General features: G+C 36.2%; 2 protein-coding genes across 2 annotated transcripts; one reads left to right on the top strand and one right to left on the bottom strand.

Annotated features, from left to right (window-relative positions):
- Positions 1 to 2,367: 2,367 nt before the first annotated feature.
- Positions 2,368 to 5,904, bottom strand: hmgb1b (high mobility group box 1b). The gene is made up of 5 exons (XM_073817525.1): positions 5,796 to 5,904; positions 3,583 to 3,738; positions 3,287 to 3,432; positions 3,033 to 3,207; positions 2,368 to 2,955 (listed from the first exon to the last, which is right to left on the bottom strand). Exons 2-5 carry the CDS (start codon positions 3,727 to 3,729, stop codon positions 2,827 to 2,829), a joined length of 597 nt encoding a protein of 198 aa, XP_073673626.1. The 5' UTR covers positions 3,730 to 3,738; positions 5,796 to 5,904; the 3' UTR covers positions 2,368 to 2,826.
- A 2,112-nt stretch (positions 5,905 to 8,016) lies between these two features.
- On the top strand, positions 8,017 to 12,015 carry tex26 (testis expressed 26). The gene is made up of 7 exons (XM_073817311.1): positions 8,017 to 8,029; positions 8,120 to 8,204; positions 9,389 to 9,554; positions 9,774 to 9,927; positions 10,084 to 10,263; positions 10,753 to 10,914; positions 11,722 to 12,015. The coding sequence occupies exons 1-7, from the start codon at positions 8,017 to 8,019 to the stop codon at positions 11,853 to 11,855; spliced, it is 894 nt and encodes a 297-aa protein (XP_073673412.1). The 3' UTR covers positions 11,856 to 12,015.
- Positions 12,016 to 12,254: the final 239 nt, after the last annotated feature.

The raw sequence follows: 12,254 nt of genomic DNA, 5'->3' as shown, positions 1-12,254 counted from the left end.
CCAGTTATTTTAAATAGTAAAAATATGCTGTATTTGGATCAAATAAATGCAAGAAAAGACATTTAAAAAATCGTACTGTTCAGAAACCAGTTTTGAATATTGTCACAAAGGCTCTCACAAAAACATTAAAAAACGTGTTTTATTCATTCAAAAAAAAAAAAAATACTCACCGTCGTATGTATGAGAAATATACAGAGATGTAGTAATCCAAACTTGTTCATCTTTACTCATATCTATTTACCTCTCTACACAAATCAGAACTTTACTCGGACATAGCACATACTTGAAGATCCACTGGTTCTTTGTGTGCACCATCTCTCTTTCTAGTGTGCAATTGTGGGCAGTGTGTGTGTGTGTGTGTGTGTGTGTGTGTGTGTGTGTGTGGCTGGTAGATTGTCCTCCTGCGCTGTGACGATTTTACTGGCGCTAGTTCCTGTTACACCGCCTCTCCAACTGTAACGCAAACTTCGCAGGTAACGTTAACGTCGGTAAACTAATAGTGACTTATCGTTACAGTCAAATAAAATGTACAGTTTCTCTAAAACATGAGATGTTTTATGCTAGTTAATGTCTATCTAAATCTCATTAAGTTGTGACGCCAGCTGTGTTTACAAGTCGTCTCTACAGGTCTTGCAATGGCTTGATGCCATATCGGTCTGTCCACATTTAATGTAAACTGACAATGATCTATTTAAATGTTTCCCCCTCTCATACGGCAGCCAAGTGATCTTGTGGCCTCATTCTTTCTTTATTTGAATTCAGAGGATGCCAGCAGAGCTCTCGCCCAAAAGGTGAATGAATGGAGGGAAGCTGTAAAAGAAGAGCCAGCAGACAACCGTTGAACAGTACAATAAAGGAAAAAAGAACAACTGCGGGGATATTAATCTTGGAGCAACTCTGAATGAAATACTGCCAGGTTTGTAATAATGTTTTTATCGTATTTTTATATACAGTTGCAATCAAAATTATTCAATTTTTTGAGTGTAGTAGTGACAACAGCTGTACAGCAACATAGTTGAGCTATAAGGGGCAACCCATTCCATGTAGAATGAAACATCTTTTACGTCTAGAGTGCACATTATGCATCTTTTTCCAAAGTGCTGTTAATTTGTTTGTGTACATACTTTTTTTTTTTTGTTGGCAAAAATGCCTAGTGCAGCTTTACAGAATGCAATACAAATTTGAGTAGAGAAATATTTGTGCATTCAGTAAAGCAAAAGCTTAGTCTTTCTGCTAAGTGAATATACAACAAGTGAGTCACAAATCAAATATGTCTTTTTAGACATGTTTAAAGATTTCAAATAAGAATAAATAAAAATGATCATACATTTTTAAAGCATCTTGGCTTGTACTGTTACAACAAGAGCCCGTGTTTTCTTTAAAGTAGTTTCAAATCTAATTAAAAATCCAGAGGCACTTTCTTTGCTTCACTGCTTTGTCAATTGCAATCAAAAGACTTCATTAACCACATTATTCAAACTGATTAGGGTTTAAATTAACTATCAACTGCACCCCTCAAGCGCCCTCTGGCGGATCTAGAAACAGTCTGTCTTATTTTATTTTTTTTTGCCTTGAGGTGTTTGTTTCTGTCTTTTTCCTTTCTTCCAAGTATTTGCCTTCAGGTAATTAATAATAATAAATTATATCGTCCTGCTTGGTTTATAATTGTGCAATGAAAAATATGAAAGTTAAGTGGACTTAGCCTTTCTATAGTGCACTTGTGATTTCCAATTGAATTATAAAACAGCAACATATACATTCTTTTACAAGCATAAATATCAAAAGTCATTTAACCCAAAAACTGCATTTACAATGCTTTGAATAGATGCTTTAGAAATATGCTGCCATTTTGTCCTTGCTTGCAGGATTGGTCCTCGTAGAGGAAGTCAAGGTGAAACCTGAATAAGATGACATCATCGATGCGCGTGTAGTAATAGTAAACAATGCAGTTACACACCACGACCGTAGGGTGTCGCTGTATTTACATATTCATTTATACACATACATTGCCCTTGTTCAGTCACAAGAGTGACTTTTCAAGTTACGTTTATGCTGTCTAATAAGAGTTAAAGTGCCTTTATTTTTGATAACATGCTCCATTACAGCATTATTTTGTATGCCAGAGCATGGCTTAATTCAACAACCTTGAAGATCTTTGTGTGAAGCTAAATTCTGAAATGTATCTATATTGCACATACTTCCCCAGAAGTGCTGATGCAGATCATTTCTTTGTTGATAATGCAATATTAATGAACCAGTTTATACATGGACTGATTACACTTCTTAGATGAGGAAGTGCACTGCAGATATGAAGTATATTATACGTAATATAGTCACTACAGTAGCTACGAAAGAAAAAACAGGACAGTTTTCTAAAAAAAGAAAAGTTTACTTCAGACACATTCTTGAATGTCAAACAAAGCTGCATACTTGCAATTAGAGTGGTATTCAAAGTACAGTTAAAGGACCTTATGACGGCAAATACGAAAAATTTTTGTAAAAATTAATATGACAGTGCACTACAGTTCTACATAAACCAGATAATTGTGCTATGCACCTTCAGAGAAACAGTTCAATTCATATCGCTCAACCTTAAACTGTTCCTAACAAGAGCTACCACTAACGAAAACAGAGCTTTAAAAAATCATAAGACTGAAGACACATAGTGTTAACTTTACAAAAGGAGAATAACACTGTACATCTTAAAAACGTCGCATATACACAGCCTAACAATTCTTGTTTCTGCTGTATTACGTTTGAAGATGTGAATCGCGTACAATTGGGTTTATGGCATGAACAAGAACCTAGGCTACATCAGTAGCTAATCTACTCATCATCCTCCTCCTCTTCTTCTTCCTCCTCCTCATCTTCTTCATTTTCATCCTCATCATCATCCTCCCCACCATTGTTTTTGGACAAGCCTGCAATTCCCTTTGTGCGGTATAGAGCAATATCCTAGAGAAGATCACAACATTAACAAACAGGACAGGTGCATCTACAATCAAGACTATTCAGGAATAAAGAAATTTTACCTTGTCATATTTCTCCTTGAGCTTTGCTGCTTTCTTCTCATAGGGCTGCTTCACCTCAGCCGATGAGCTGTTCCACATTTCTCCAAGCTTTTTGGCAATGTCTCCGATGGACAGACCTGGGTTCTCCCCCTTAATCTTAGGACGGTAGTCACCACAGAAAATGAAGAATGCTGACCTTGGAGGGGAAAACATGCATTAACCAAACCGTATTAAAAATGACCGATTTTCAATAGGAGTGCAGAGCGTGAACATACGGTGGTCTCTTGGGCGCGTTGGGGTCCTTAAATCGCCTCTTCTTCTCACCCTTCGGTGGGATGTAGTTCTTCATTTCTCGCTCATAGCGAACCTTATCTTGTTTGGCCATATCCTCAAACTTACCCTTCTCTTTGGCAGACATTGTCTATTCAGAATAAGAAAAGGCTGTATCAAAAAGTGCAAGGTACATTAAAAAGCTGATTTTTGCAAATATATATTTTTTAAATAAGCCTGAAAGCACAATATTCCCATAAAATAAAGGCATAATATTTATCAGCGTTTTTGAGAAGAGTACCTTCCATCGCTCTGAACACTTCTTGGAGAATTCAGAGAAGTTTACACTGGCTTCAGGGTGCTTCTTTTTGTGTTCTTCACGACAGGTTTGCACAAAGTAGGCATAAGAGGACATCTTTCCTCTGGGCTTCCTTGGATCTTTCCCCATCTTTACCTTCTGGGGGAAAAAGATATTCTCAAATAAATTAAGGTGACATGCTATACTTTTACTATTTAGATTATTTTACAATTTTGATGATATATATATATATATATATATATATATATGTGTGTGTGTGTGTGTGTGTGTGTGTGTGTGTGTGTGTGTGTGTGTGTGTGTGTGTGACCCTGGACCACAAAACATAGGTATATCTGTGGCAATGGCCATCGCATGGGTCAAGATTATCAATTTTTCTTTTATGCCAAAAATCATTCAGATATTAAGTAAATAATATCATGTTCCATGAAGACATAAATATATCAAAACTTAATTTTTGATTAGTAATATGCATAGTTAAGAACTTAATTTGGACAATTTTAAAGGTAGCAATTTTTTCAATATCTTGAGATTTTCAAATAGTTGAATCCTATCCTAACAAACCATAAATCAATGGAAAGCTTATTCATTCAGCCTTTAGAGGATGTATACATTTCAGTTTCAAAAACTGGCTCTTATGACTAGTTTTGTGGTTCAGGGTCAATATATAAGACAAAGATTAAAACTCGAGACAAGTAAAATAAAAATACATATCATAAAACGATACATACTGCACAGATACACATTTTTTTATATTGGTGTTTTTTATTTATATGTTTTGTATTTTTCTATATATCATTTTTACATACTGTAAAGGACATGTTTAGTCTAAAAGAAAAAAATCTGCATGATTAAATATGCAGTGAAATCACATTGTTGAGATGGAAAGGGAGATGCACAAAGACCGCCTCAAGTTCACGGTGAAAGACAAGGACATCCTCCATTTCGTGAATAAAAACACTTATTTAATTGTTTGATATTCATTCCCACCGTTTTTATTCCTTTTATGTGTATCTTACATCAACTGCACATACATAGCAGCATCGCCCAAGAGCGGGCAGATATGTTACATAGGGCCCGCCTTAAAATGCCTAAACGGTGCAACAATAATATTTCTTCTTCCATTTTGAAAAAGCCGTCTTCATGAGAGAAAGTCCCCCTCAATTGTCTCCTCCCACATTCCTGGGTAATTTCGAGGACCCAAAATCACCGCACTTCGTCCGTTTTTCGCCCCTGGCCCGCCGCTTTCCGATATTATCGCCTCCCCTATGGAAGTAGTCGCTCTGTATGGACACAGTGTCTGTAACTATAAGCGCTATGCAATGGGAGTTTCGCTCTCGTAAGTCCGCTGTTCAACTGGAGCCACATGAGCACAGCTAGCAGAGCCAACATGGCTTCCTCACTCTCTCCCTTTATGTCTGCCAGCCTGAGCCGCATACACACACAACACCGGCGGTGGGAAACAATATAAATAGAATTTTATTTTCTCTTTCTTCCTCGCTTTTGCGTGGAAAACACAAAAGTTCACTAAAATAGACCCTCGGGCTTTTGTTCGAGTTAAAAAAAGGAATGCAAACGAGCTTGGATTAATTTTATTTTATTAGTTAAGTTGAATGGCGCTTACACCCCGTCCGTCTCCATCCCCCGCCACTCATAGGCAAAACGCACTGAGTATCCTCCGCAAGCCAGCCATATTATATTACAGAACACGACTGCACAACGTCCCGTTGTAATGGACCAGAGAGAAAAATGCACAGAATGACTAATACAGTCCCTTGGGACTGGTAAAATTATCCGAGGCGCTATTTTAGTCTGTATGTGAGAATGCCACGCACGTCACTGGCTCACACAATAACAGCTTTAACTGAGACCCCAAAAAGCTAACTGATTTAGCTGGGATGGCTATCTGACAAATATTACAGCCCATCCCATTAAAGACTATTAGAATACTGTCATTTAACAAGGAAAAAGCGACGATGTTTTATCTTCAGAAGATTTTTTCAGTCAGGACATTTCACTGTAACGTTAACTAAGCGCACTGACTGAATGACTGACGAATAACGTTAGATTCTGACAAAGATTGGTCGCTCTGTTTTTAACAAATACGCAACTACCAAGGGAAAATATGTTGTAATATACGACGTTTGTTGACAAATAGTTAATTAAGGCCTTGACAAGCATATTTTGGCAAAACTCACCAGCCTTCTCTATCTGCAGCCTCTGTGGATGCCTAGATAATGGGGCTTTGAAGTACAATAACACCGATGCGCGCTCTTCCAAGTGCGTGCAGAACCCTCCGCTCACGAGAGACACAGTATACAGTCGCGAATCCTATTGGCTACCGCCAAGTCTTGAGCGCCTGTGATTGGCTGTCGCCACACTATAGCTCCTACGAGAGCTGAAGTGTGGTTGGATGTTCGTCGCCGAAACGTCATATTTTTTCAACGGCGCGTGAATATGAAAAACCATCCATTGGTACAAGTGTATAGTATCAGACGGCGTTTTGTTCTGCTGGGTACTTACTGTAGTACGTGTAAGCACACTTGTCGTTTAAGTAAAGGTTTTGGATTGTTTGACGATTATTTGCTTTGAATACATAGTGTTTAAAGGACTTCACCGCACAGCTGCGTGTTGATAATAGTCAGAAGAAAAAAGAAGAAGAGTTGTGTACTTAGTTCCAGGTTGGGAATTACAGGATTTTACAGGGGTCTGGACCGCGAAAGAAGGTTTTAACCTCTTTAAAGTATATCAAAACAAATTCTTGTGATATTTGCAAACACATGTCTTTCTTCATATTAGATAAGGAACGTTTCAAAAGCATATCAGTGGATAAAAAGTACGTGCTCGCTTATAACTGTTAATATTTATAATTTAATTGCATATTCACATATCACAAATAATGTTAAACACATAAAAGTCTACGCAAAAAAGATCTGCATGTTAATTCGCGTCTGTTTTGAAATCGTGCAATTGCAAACCATGAATTGAGGAATTGTCCATTCAACAAACTAGTGACCAATTCAATCAATATGAGCTAATTAATGAATGATGCATTGATTGATTTTTCTTTAAAAATAGTTAAGCCTAAAACACAGTGATTTAATAAACACGAGTGACCTGATATTTGACTTTATAATTTAATAAATCCTGAAAGAATAAGTAGGCCTACTTTATTATTAATCTTTTGTTGCACCTTGACAAATATCACATCTATCGTTATCAAAAAACTATTTTTCAAGGACTGTAATAGCAATCCAAGCTATTTTATAACTTTTATAAGGGTCGATTAAAAAAAAAGATTTATACATCATCTGAAAGCTGAATAAATAAACTTCCCATTGATGTCTATGATTTGTTAGGATATGACAATATTTGGCCAAGATGCAACTATTTGCCTCGTCTTCAAAAAATTGTACAAAGGAAGATCTTAGCAATACATTTTACTAATCAAACATTAAGTTTTGATATATTTGCGCATAGGAAAATTACACAATATCTTCATGGAACATTTTGACACATACAATATATACTGCTAAAAAAAATAAAGGGAACACTTAACCAACACAATGTACAACAAAGTGTTCCTTTTATTTTTTTTTTAGCAGTATATTTTTGGCTATTGCTACAAATATAGCCTACCTGTGCTACTTATGACTGGTTTTGTCTTCCAGGGTCACATATGCAAGCTAGTATAATAAATCTGGACATTTTCATTTGTTCCTGTGTTCCTATGTTTCTGTGATATTTTGGCAATAAAAATAGAAATCCTGCAATGCACGCTGCTAAGTATTTTCCCACTGAGAGGCGCTACGCCCTAATAAAATCAAACTAACTCTTTTAGGTTAGAGAGGAATCTTAAGGAATGTAACGATACTTTTAAGAAAGAAACATGTGAGAAAAGAAATACTGGCATGGACTAGCCTACAATCCTAATTTTCGAACATTTTAAAGTTTTATATTGCACATAGAGCAATTATTTTACTCAATATTACATTATATACATGGAGCCTTTTTTCAGTGTGCCGTTTACAACCTTTTTGGCAACTTGACATTGACAGCGGGTCTTTGGGTTTGCGTGCGTCATTGTACCTGCCAAAAGACCCCCGCGGAGCGTCAGTTAGCACTCGCTCCCGCGCCCGTTGTTGTGCGTTTCCTAACAACATAAGCTTACAGATAACCTCAGATAGACATTAGCAATTCAGATCAACAGGTGAAAACTTTTCGAAAGAATTTCAGGAACATTGCAACAGGTGCGTCAAAAGTAAAAGTTAGCACTGGATTGCTAGCAGTCCGATTCTCTTCTAGCAGCTCACTGATCTGTAAAACGGCGGAGCTTCTAGTGAACAGCACCTGAAACACAGATCCAGGACAGCTTATTGTCGATTGGACAACAGCAGAGGCAGATCTGTCAAGACAACCATGTCAAATTATGGTTAGACAAGTTTATTGTGATTTCATTATTTTCAGTGTGTTACTTAAATATGGTTCATTTGTTTTTCACTGTGCATTTTAATCTATCTAGATGTAAACAGAAGATGGGAAGCATTTGAGACCTCTCATAAACGAGATTTCATCTATAGACCCATCTCATCTATTCCAACCCTGAGGTGGGTTTTCATTTAACAAAAGCAGGGTCAGCAATATTTCCATTTTTTTTTTTTATATTTGTAAGATCAATTTTTATAATCACCTTATTATTATAAAAATGTGTTGTCTTTAATGTCAAATCCTACTTAACTTTACCCAATTACTTAAATCAATATTTTAAAACTGAGGTCATAGGACTGCAATATTATGACAAAAATCGTTATTGTACATTGCTCTTTATATTGTAATGATTAATAAAAATGTTTTTGTTTTGCTTGGGCACTTCACACTCTGGCTCCATAGACAAACATGTCGTCCATAACATTAGCCAAGTCTAGCGCAAGTTATGCAAGAACTTAAGTTGTAATCACTGAAACTACGAAATTAATCTTTTATTTACGTCGTATCTGCACTGTTGTTTATAGACCTTTTTCCTGAGTAAACGATGAGCGCCGCCATTACGAATTCTAACGTCAGATTGAATGCTTTTCTGTTCCGGTTTCCATGGGAACCCATTCAAATAGCGTCCATCTGTTTTTAATGTAGCTAACTTCTGCTGCTTCGTGTCATCTACACACTCATTAAAGTGAGGCACTGACAAATGACGGTCATTGCGACATTGCCAAGTGATGGCGCTATGGAGCCATGTGCTTTTTAAAAACATTTTAATAGGTTTAACATTAGTTTATTAGCTCGGAATATACCCTGATTTGACTAGAAACAATGCAGACCGGAAATGCAAAGCATTCTTTCAGTTAAGAGTCGGACTTACTTCCGTGTTCAGGAAAAACGTCTATAATGAGGGAATTAGCGAGCAATGCACTCATCAACAGCGTTTTCAGCGCTGACTAATCTAAGCGCCTCTGATTGGCCAGTGCATTCCTAAGTTCAACAGAAACGTGTTTGATTGGTTATAAGGCTCACCGCTGCACAAAACGGCATGTGAAAACAATCTGATGTAAGCGAATCTAAAAGTAATTCCGTGCAATTTACACTTTTAATTCATTTTCACATTTAATTTTATTCGCGATAGCCGTAATACATTGTTTAATTCTGCAGTGGCATTTTTAGCCCCTTTGTTTTGAATTTATGGGGCATTTTGGTGGCATTTTTGCCACAATCCCTAGTTAATTTCCAACCCTGAACAAAAGTTGATACAAATGTTAAAGTTAAGATCTCACTTTTTATTTGTTTCAAACACAAGGCCGAAAACATCTGGCAAGATCTTTAGAAATTCATACTCCTTGGGTGATCCGGTGGGTGCAACTGCGTACAGTGAGGATTTCTGCTGGAAGCCTGTGTCAAAGACTGCTTGCATAAGGTCTGCCACAGCATCAGGAAATCGAAGGAACAATCCACACCCAAGTCAGGTAAATGGCACATGTAATTTGCCATGTTTGTTAGTGTTGATGTATAAAAAGTCTGCTTGTACTAATGTTTGTGTGAATGTGTGTATTGGGACTGTTAAGCTACAAAAAGAACAGCATTAACTATATATTTAATATTTGTGTGCTGTGAGAAAGAAAAAAGTCATACAGCTTTAAAAAAAAAGAAGGGTGAGGAAACTTTTTCTTTCTTTTAACTCAAAGGCATTCATGATATGGAGGCATTCTGCAGATCAAATGCAAAGTTTTGATGGAAGTTCCCATCTTCAGCGCTCTTTGACTGAAAAGGAAATCCAAAAGGCTCTCAGTGCCCAGTACAGGTCGACCTACAGGACTGACTTTCTTGGATTACCTCAAGGTGAATTTTATGTATTATTACACTGTCATTTGCTTTATTTGTTTATACATTTCAAAAGTGTTTGATTCTTATTTAATATCAAGATCTTGTTGTAGTAATATCAAGAGATTATTGTATGTCCATATTATGACGTTTTATGTTCTGTCTAAATCACAGGAATTATGAAGAACCATGCAATCTTCACACCTTTTTTAACCAGAAGCCATGCTGTTCACTACTATACCCAGACTGAAATGAGACACAACTACCGCCCACCCAAAACGAAACTTGAGCTTCTGGGGAACAACTCTCGCTATGGGTGCAATAAGCTGCATGGTGTAGCAGCGAGGGGTATTGGTAAGCTTCCACTAAACTGTTACATTTCCGTTACTGTGCACGTGAAATGAAAGACCAAACTACTTTGTTTAAAACTGATATGACAACCAACCCTGCCAGTAGCCTAGACACAATGTAAACACAGAGAAGTAGACTAGACACGCAATGATCAGAATTAAAGGAATAGTTCGGCCAAAAATGAAAATGAGCTAAAAATTGACTCACCCTCAGGCCATCAATGATGTACAGTAGATTTTAGTTTGTTTCTTCATCAGAACAGATTTGGAGAAATTTAGCATTACATCACTTGTTCACCAATGGATCTTCTGTGGTAAATGGGTGCCGTCAGAATGAGAGTCCAAACAGCTGATAAAAACATCACAGGAATCCTTCATTTATCATTCAAAAGGAACACTTCATAATTATGCGTTTACTGCTAACAAAACACTAATGTACGTAGTATGGCACACAGATTAGAGAACAATAACACACTTTCCTTTTACATTTTAGTTCCTACAGTGATATACAGTCACATCAATAACCAAGAAAACAGCATACTGGAGACCACCTACAATAAACATTTTGGAGGTAAACATATTAATGTCTCCTCAATGCTAAAAACAAAAACACCTCAAACGTTTCAACAGTTTTGTAAGAAATTGCCTGATAAAGGTAAAAAAGAGTGATTCTGTGTGTTCTAACTAAATTGTTAAAATACTTTTAGGTTTAAATGCGCTATATATAAATGCATTTTATATACATTTTTTATTTCTTGTTCAAAGATTTCATACTAAAATCAAACGAATTAGACCACTAATAGCAAGAATTGTGACATTTCCTTAGAGTATCCTGCTATAATCTTGCTTGAGAAACAAATCGAATGTACAGTCAACCCGAAAATTATTCAGACACCAGATATAATTTTTTATATATTTTTTTTACCAGTGGGTGCAGGATGCTATAGTTCATTTATGTAAACGAGGAGAGCAAAATACAGTAAACTCTAACATATTATACCCAAAAATTCTTTATACAGTGGACTACTATAGTAAAATTGATAAAAATTTGTGACCAAAAATTAGACACGTTGACCTGACCATGTTTTGCTTAAGAATTTTTTCTTTAATTGCTACTGCGACCTTCTTACACCACAGACTGAATAAAATTAAGCATAGCTTGGTAATTGGTCAACAAGTATTGATAGTTGTTGTAAATATTGTCATACTAACTGTTGTCTGAATTTTTGGTTGATTGTAATCCATTGCATACCTTTCTATCAAAGTTATCTGACATTATCAAGATGAAATTGATTAACTCTGAGTTCTTCTCATATTTTATTACCATTTTCTAAACTATAGCAAATAAACTGTGATAATGTGAGAAATGTTGAAGGTGTCCGAATAAATTTTGTTTTGACTGTAACTCCTAAAGTAGCATTTACTGTGGTAAATATTAATTTCGTATTTTACCTTTTACCAGAAAAGAAGGATGTGAAGACATTGCACATAACCAGCCACTCTGCTGATGGATGTAAGATGAAGAAGAATACTGGTGTATTCGTGCAAACACCTTCCTCACTGGAAAGGATGTCAGCCTGGCCTGGGCCTTTATAAAAATGCTTTTTGAATCATAAAAAGCTATATGAATATGTGTGCATTGTTTTTGTGGGTTCTAATGTTCTTCCAGAGGAAAGAACACTCGTACTTTAGTGAAACTGCCTTTGTGCATCCTAGAATGCTGTGCTTAATAAAACACTGATACACTAAACTGATAATAGGCATAACTCATTTTTTCTAGCCTCAAAAACAGGCATAAAATTGTTCATGAGTTGTCTTATGGGAATAATAAATCCCTTAAGGCTCTGTTAGTGCTGAAAATAGATATTTTAAATATCTTGACATTATAGAATAATAGTAAAGCCATTAAATATAATGTCACAGGAGCTACTGTTTCGAGACAGTAATTTTTATGATTAAGTCTAAATTTACTTAAAAACTAAGACTTGAAGAGTT

This window comes from Garra rufa, chromosome 14, assembly GCF_049309525.1.
Source record: "Garra rufa chromosome 14, GarRuf1.0, whole genome shotgun sequence".
Classification (NCBI taxonomy): Eukaryota; Metazoa; Chordata; class Actinopteri; order Cypriniformes; family Cyprinidae; genus Garra; species Garra rufa.
The sequence above is the reverse complement of the archived record's forward strand: the minus strand, read 5'-3'. Positions and strand labels throughout refer to the sequence as shown.

Bases quoted from the DNA above. Each gene is read 5' to 3' on its own strand.
- hmgb1b (XM_073817525.1), bottom strand. From the start codon at position 3,729: ATGGGGAAAGATCCAAGGAAGCCCAGAGGAAAGATGTCCTCTTATGCC. The intron at 3,433-3,582 runs GTACTCTTCTCA...TATTCTGAATAG, and splicing joins AGTGTTCAGAGCGATGGAAG to ACAATGTCTGCCAAAGAGAA. The intron at 2,956-3,032 runs GTAAAATTTCTT...GATCTTCTCTAG, and splicing joins TCAAGGAGAAATATGACAAG to GATATTGCTCTATACCGCAC.
- tex26 (XM_073817311.1), top strand. The intron at 10,264-10,752 runs GTAAGCTTCCAC...TTTACATTTTAG, and splicing joins TGTAGCAGCGAGGGGTATTG to TTCCTACAGTGATATACAGT. The intron at 10,915-11,721 runs GTAAAAAAGAGT...ACCTTTTACCAG, and splicing joins TAAGAAATTGCCTGATAAAG to AAAAGAAGGATGTGAAGACA.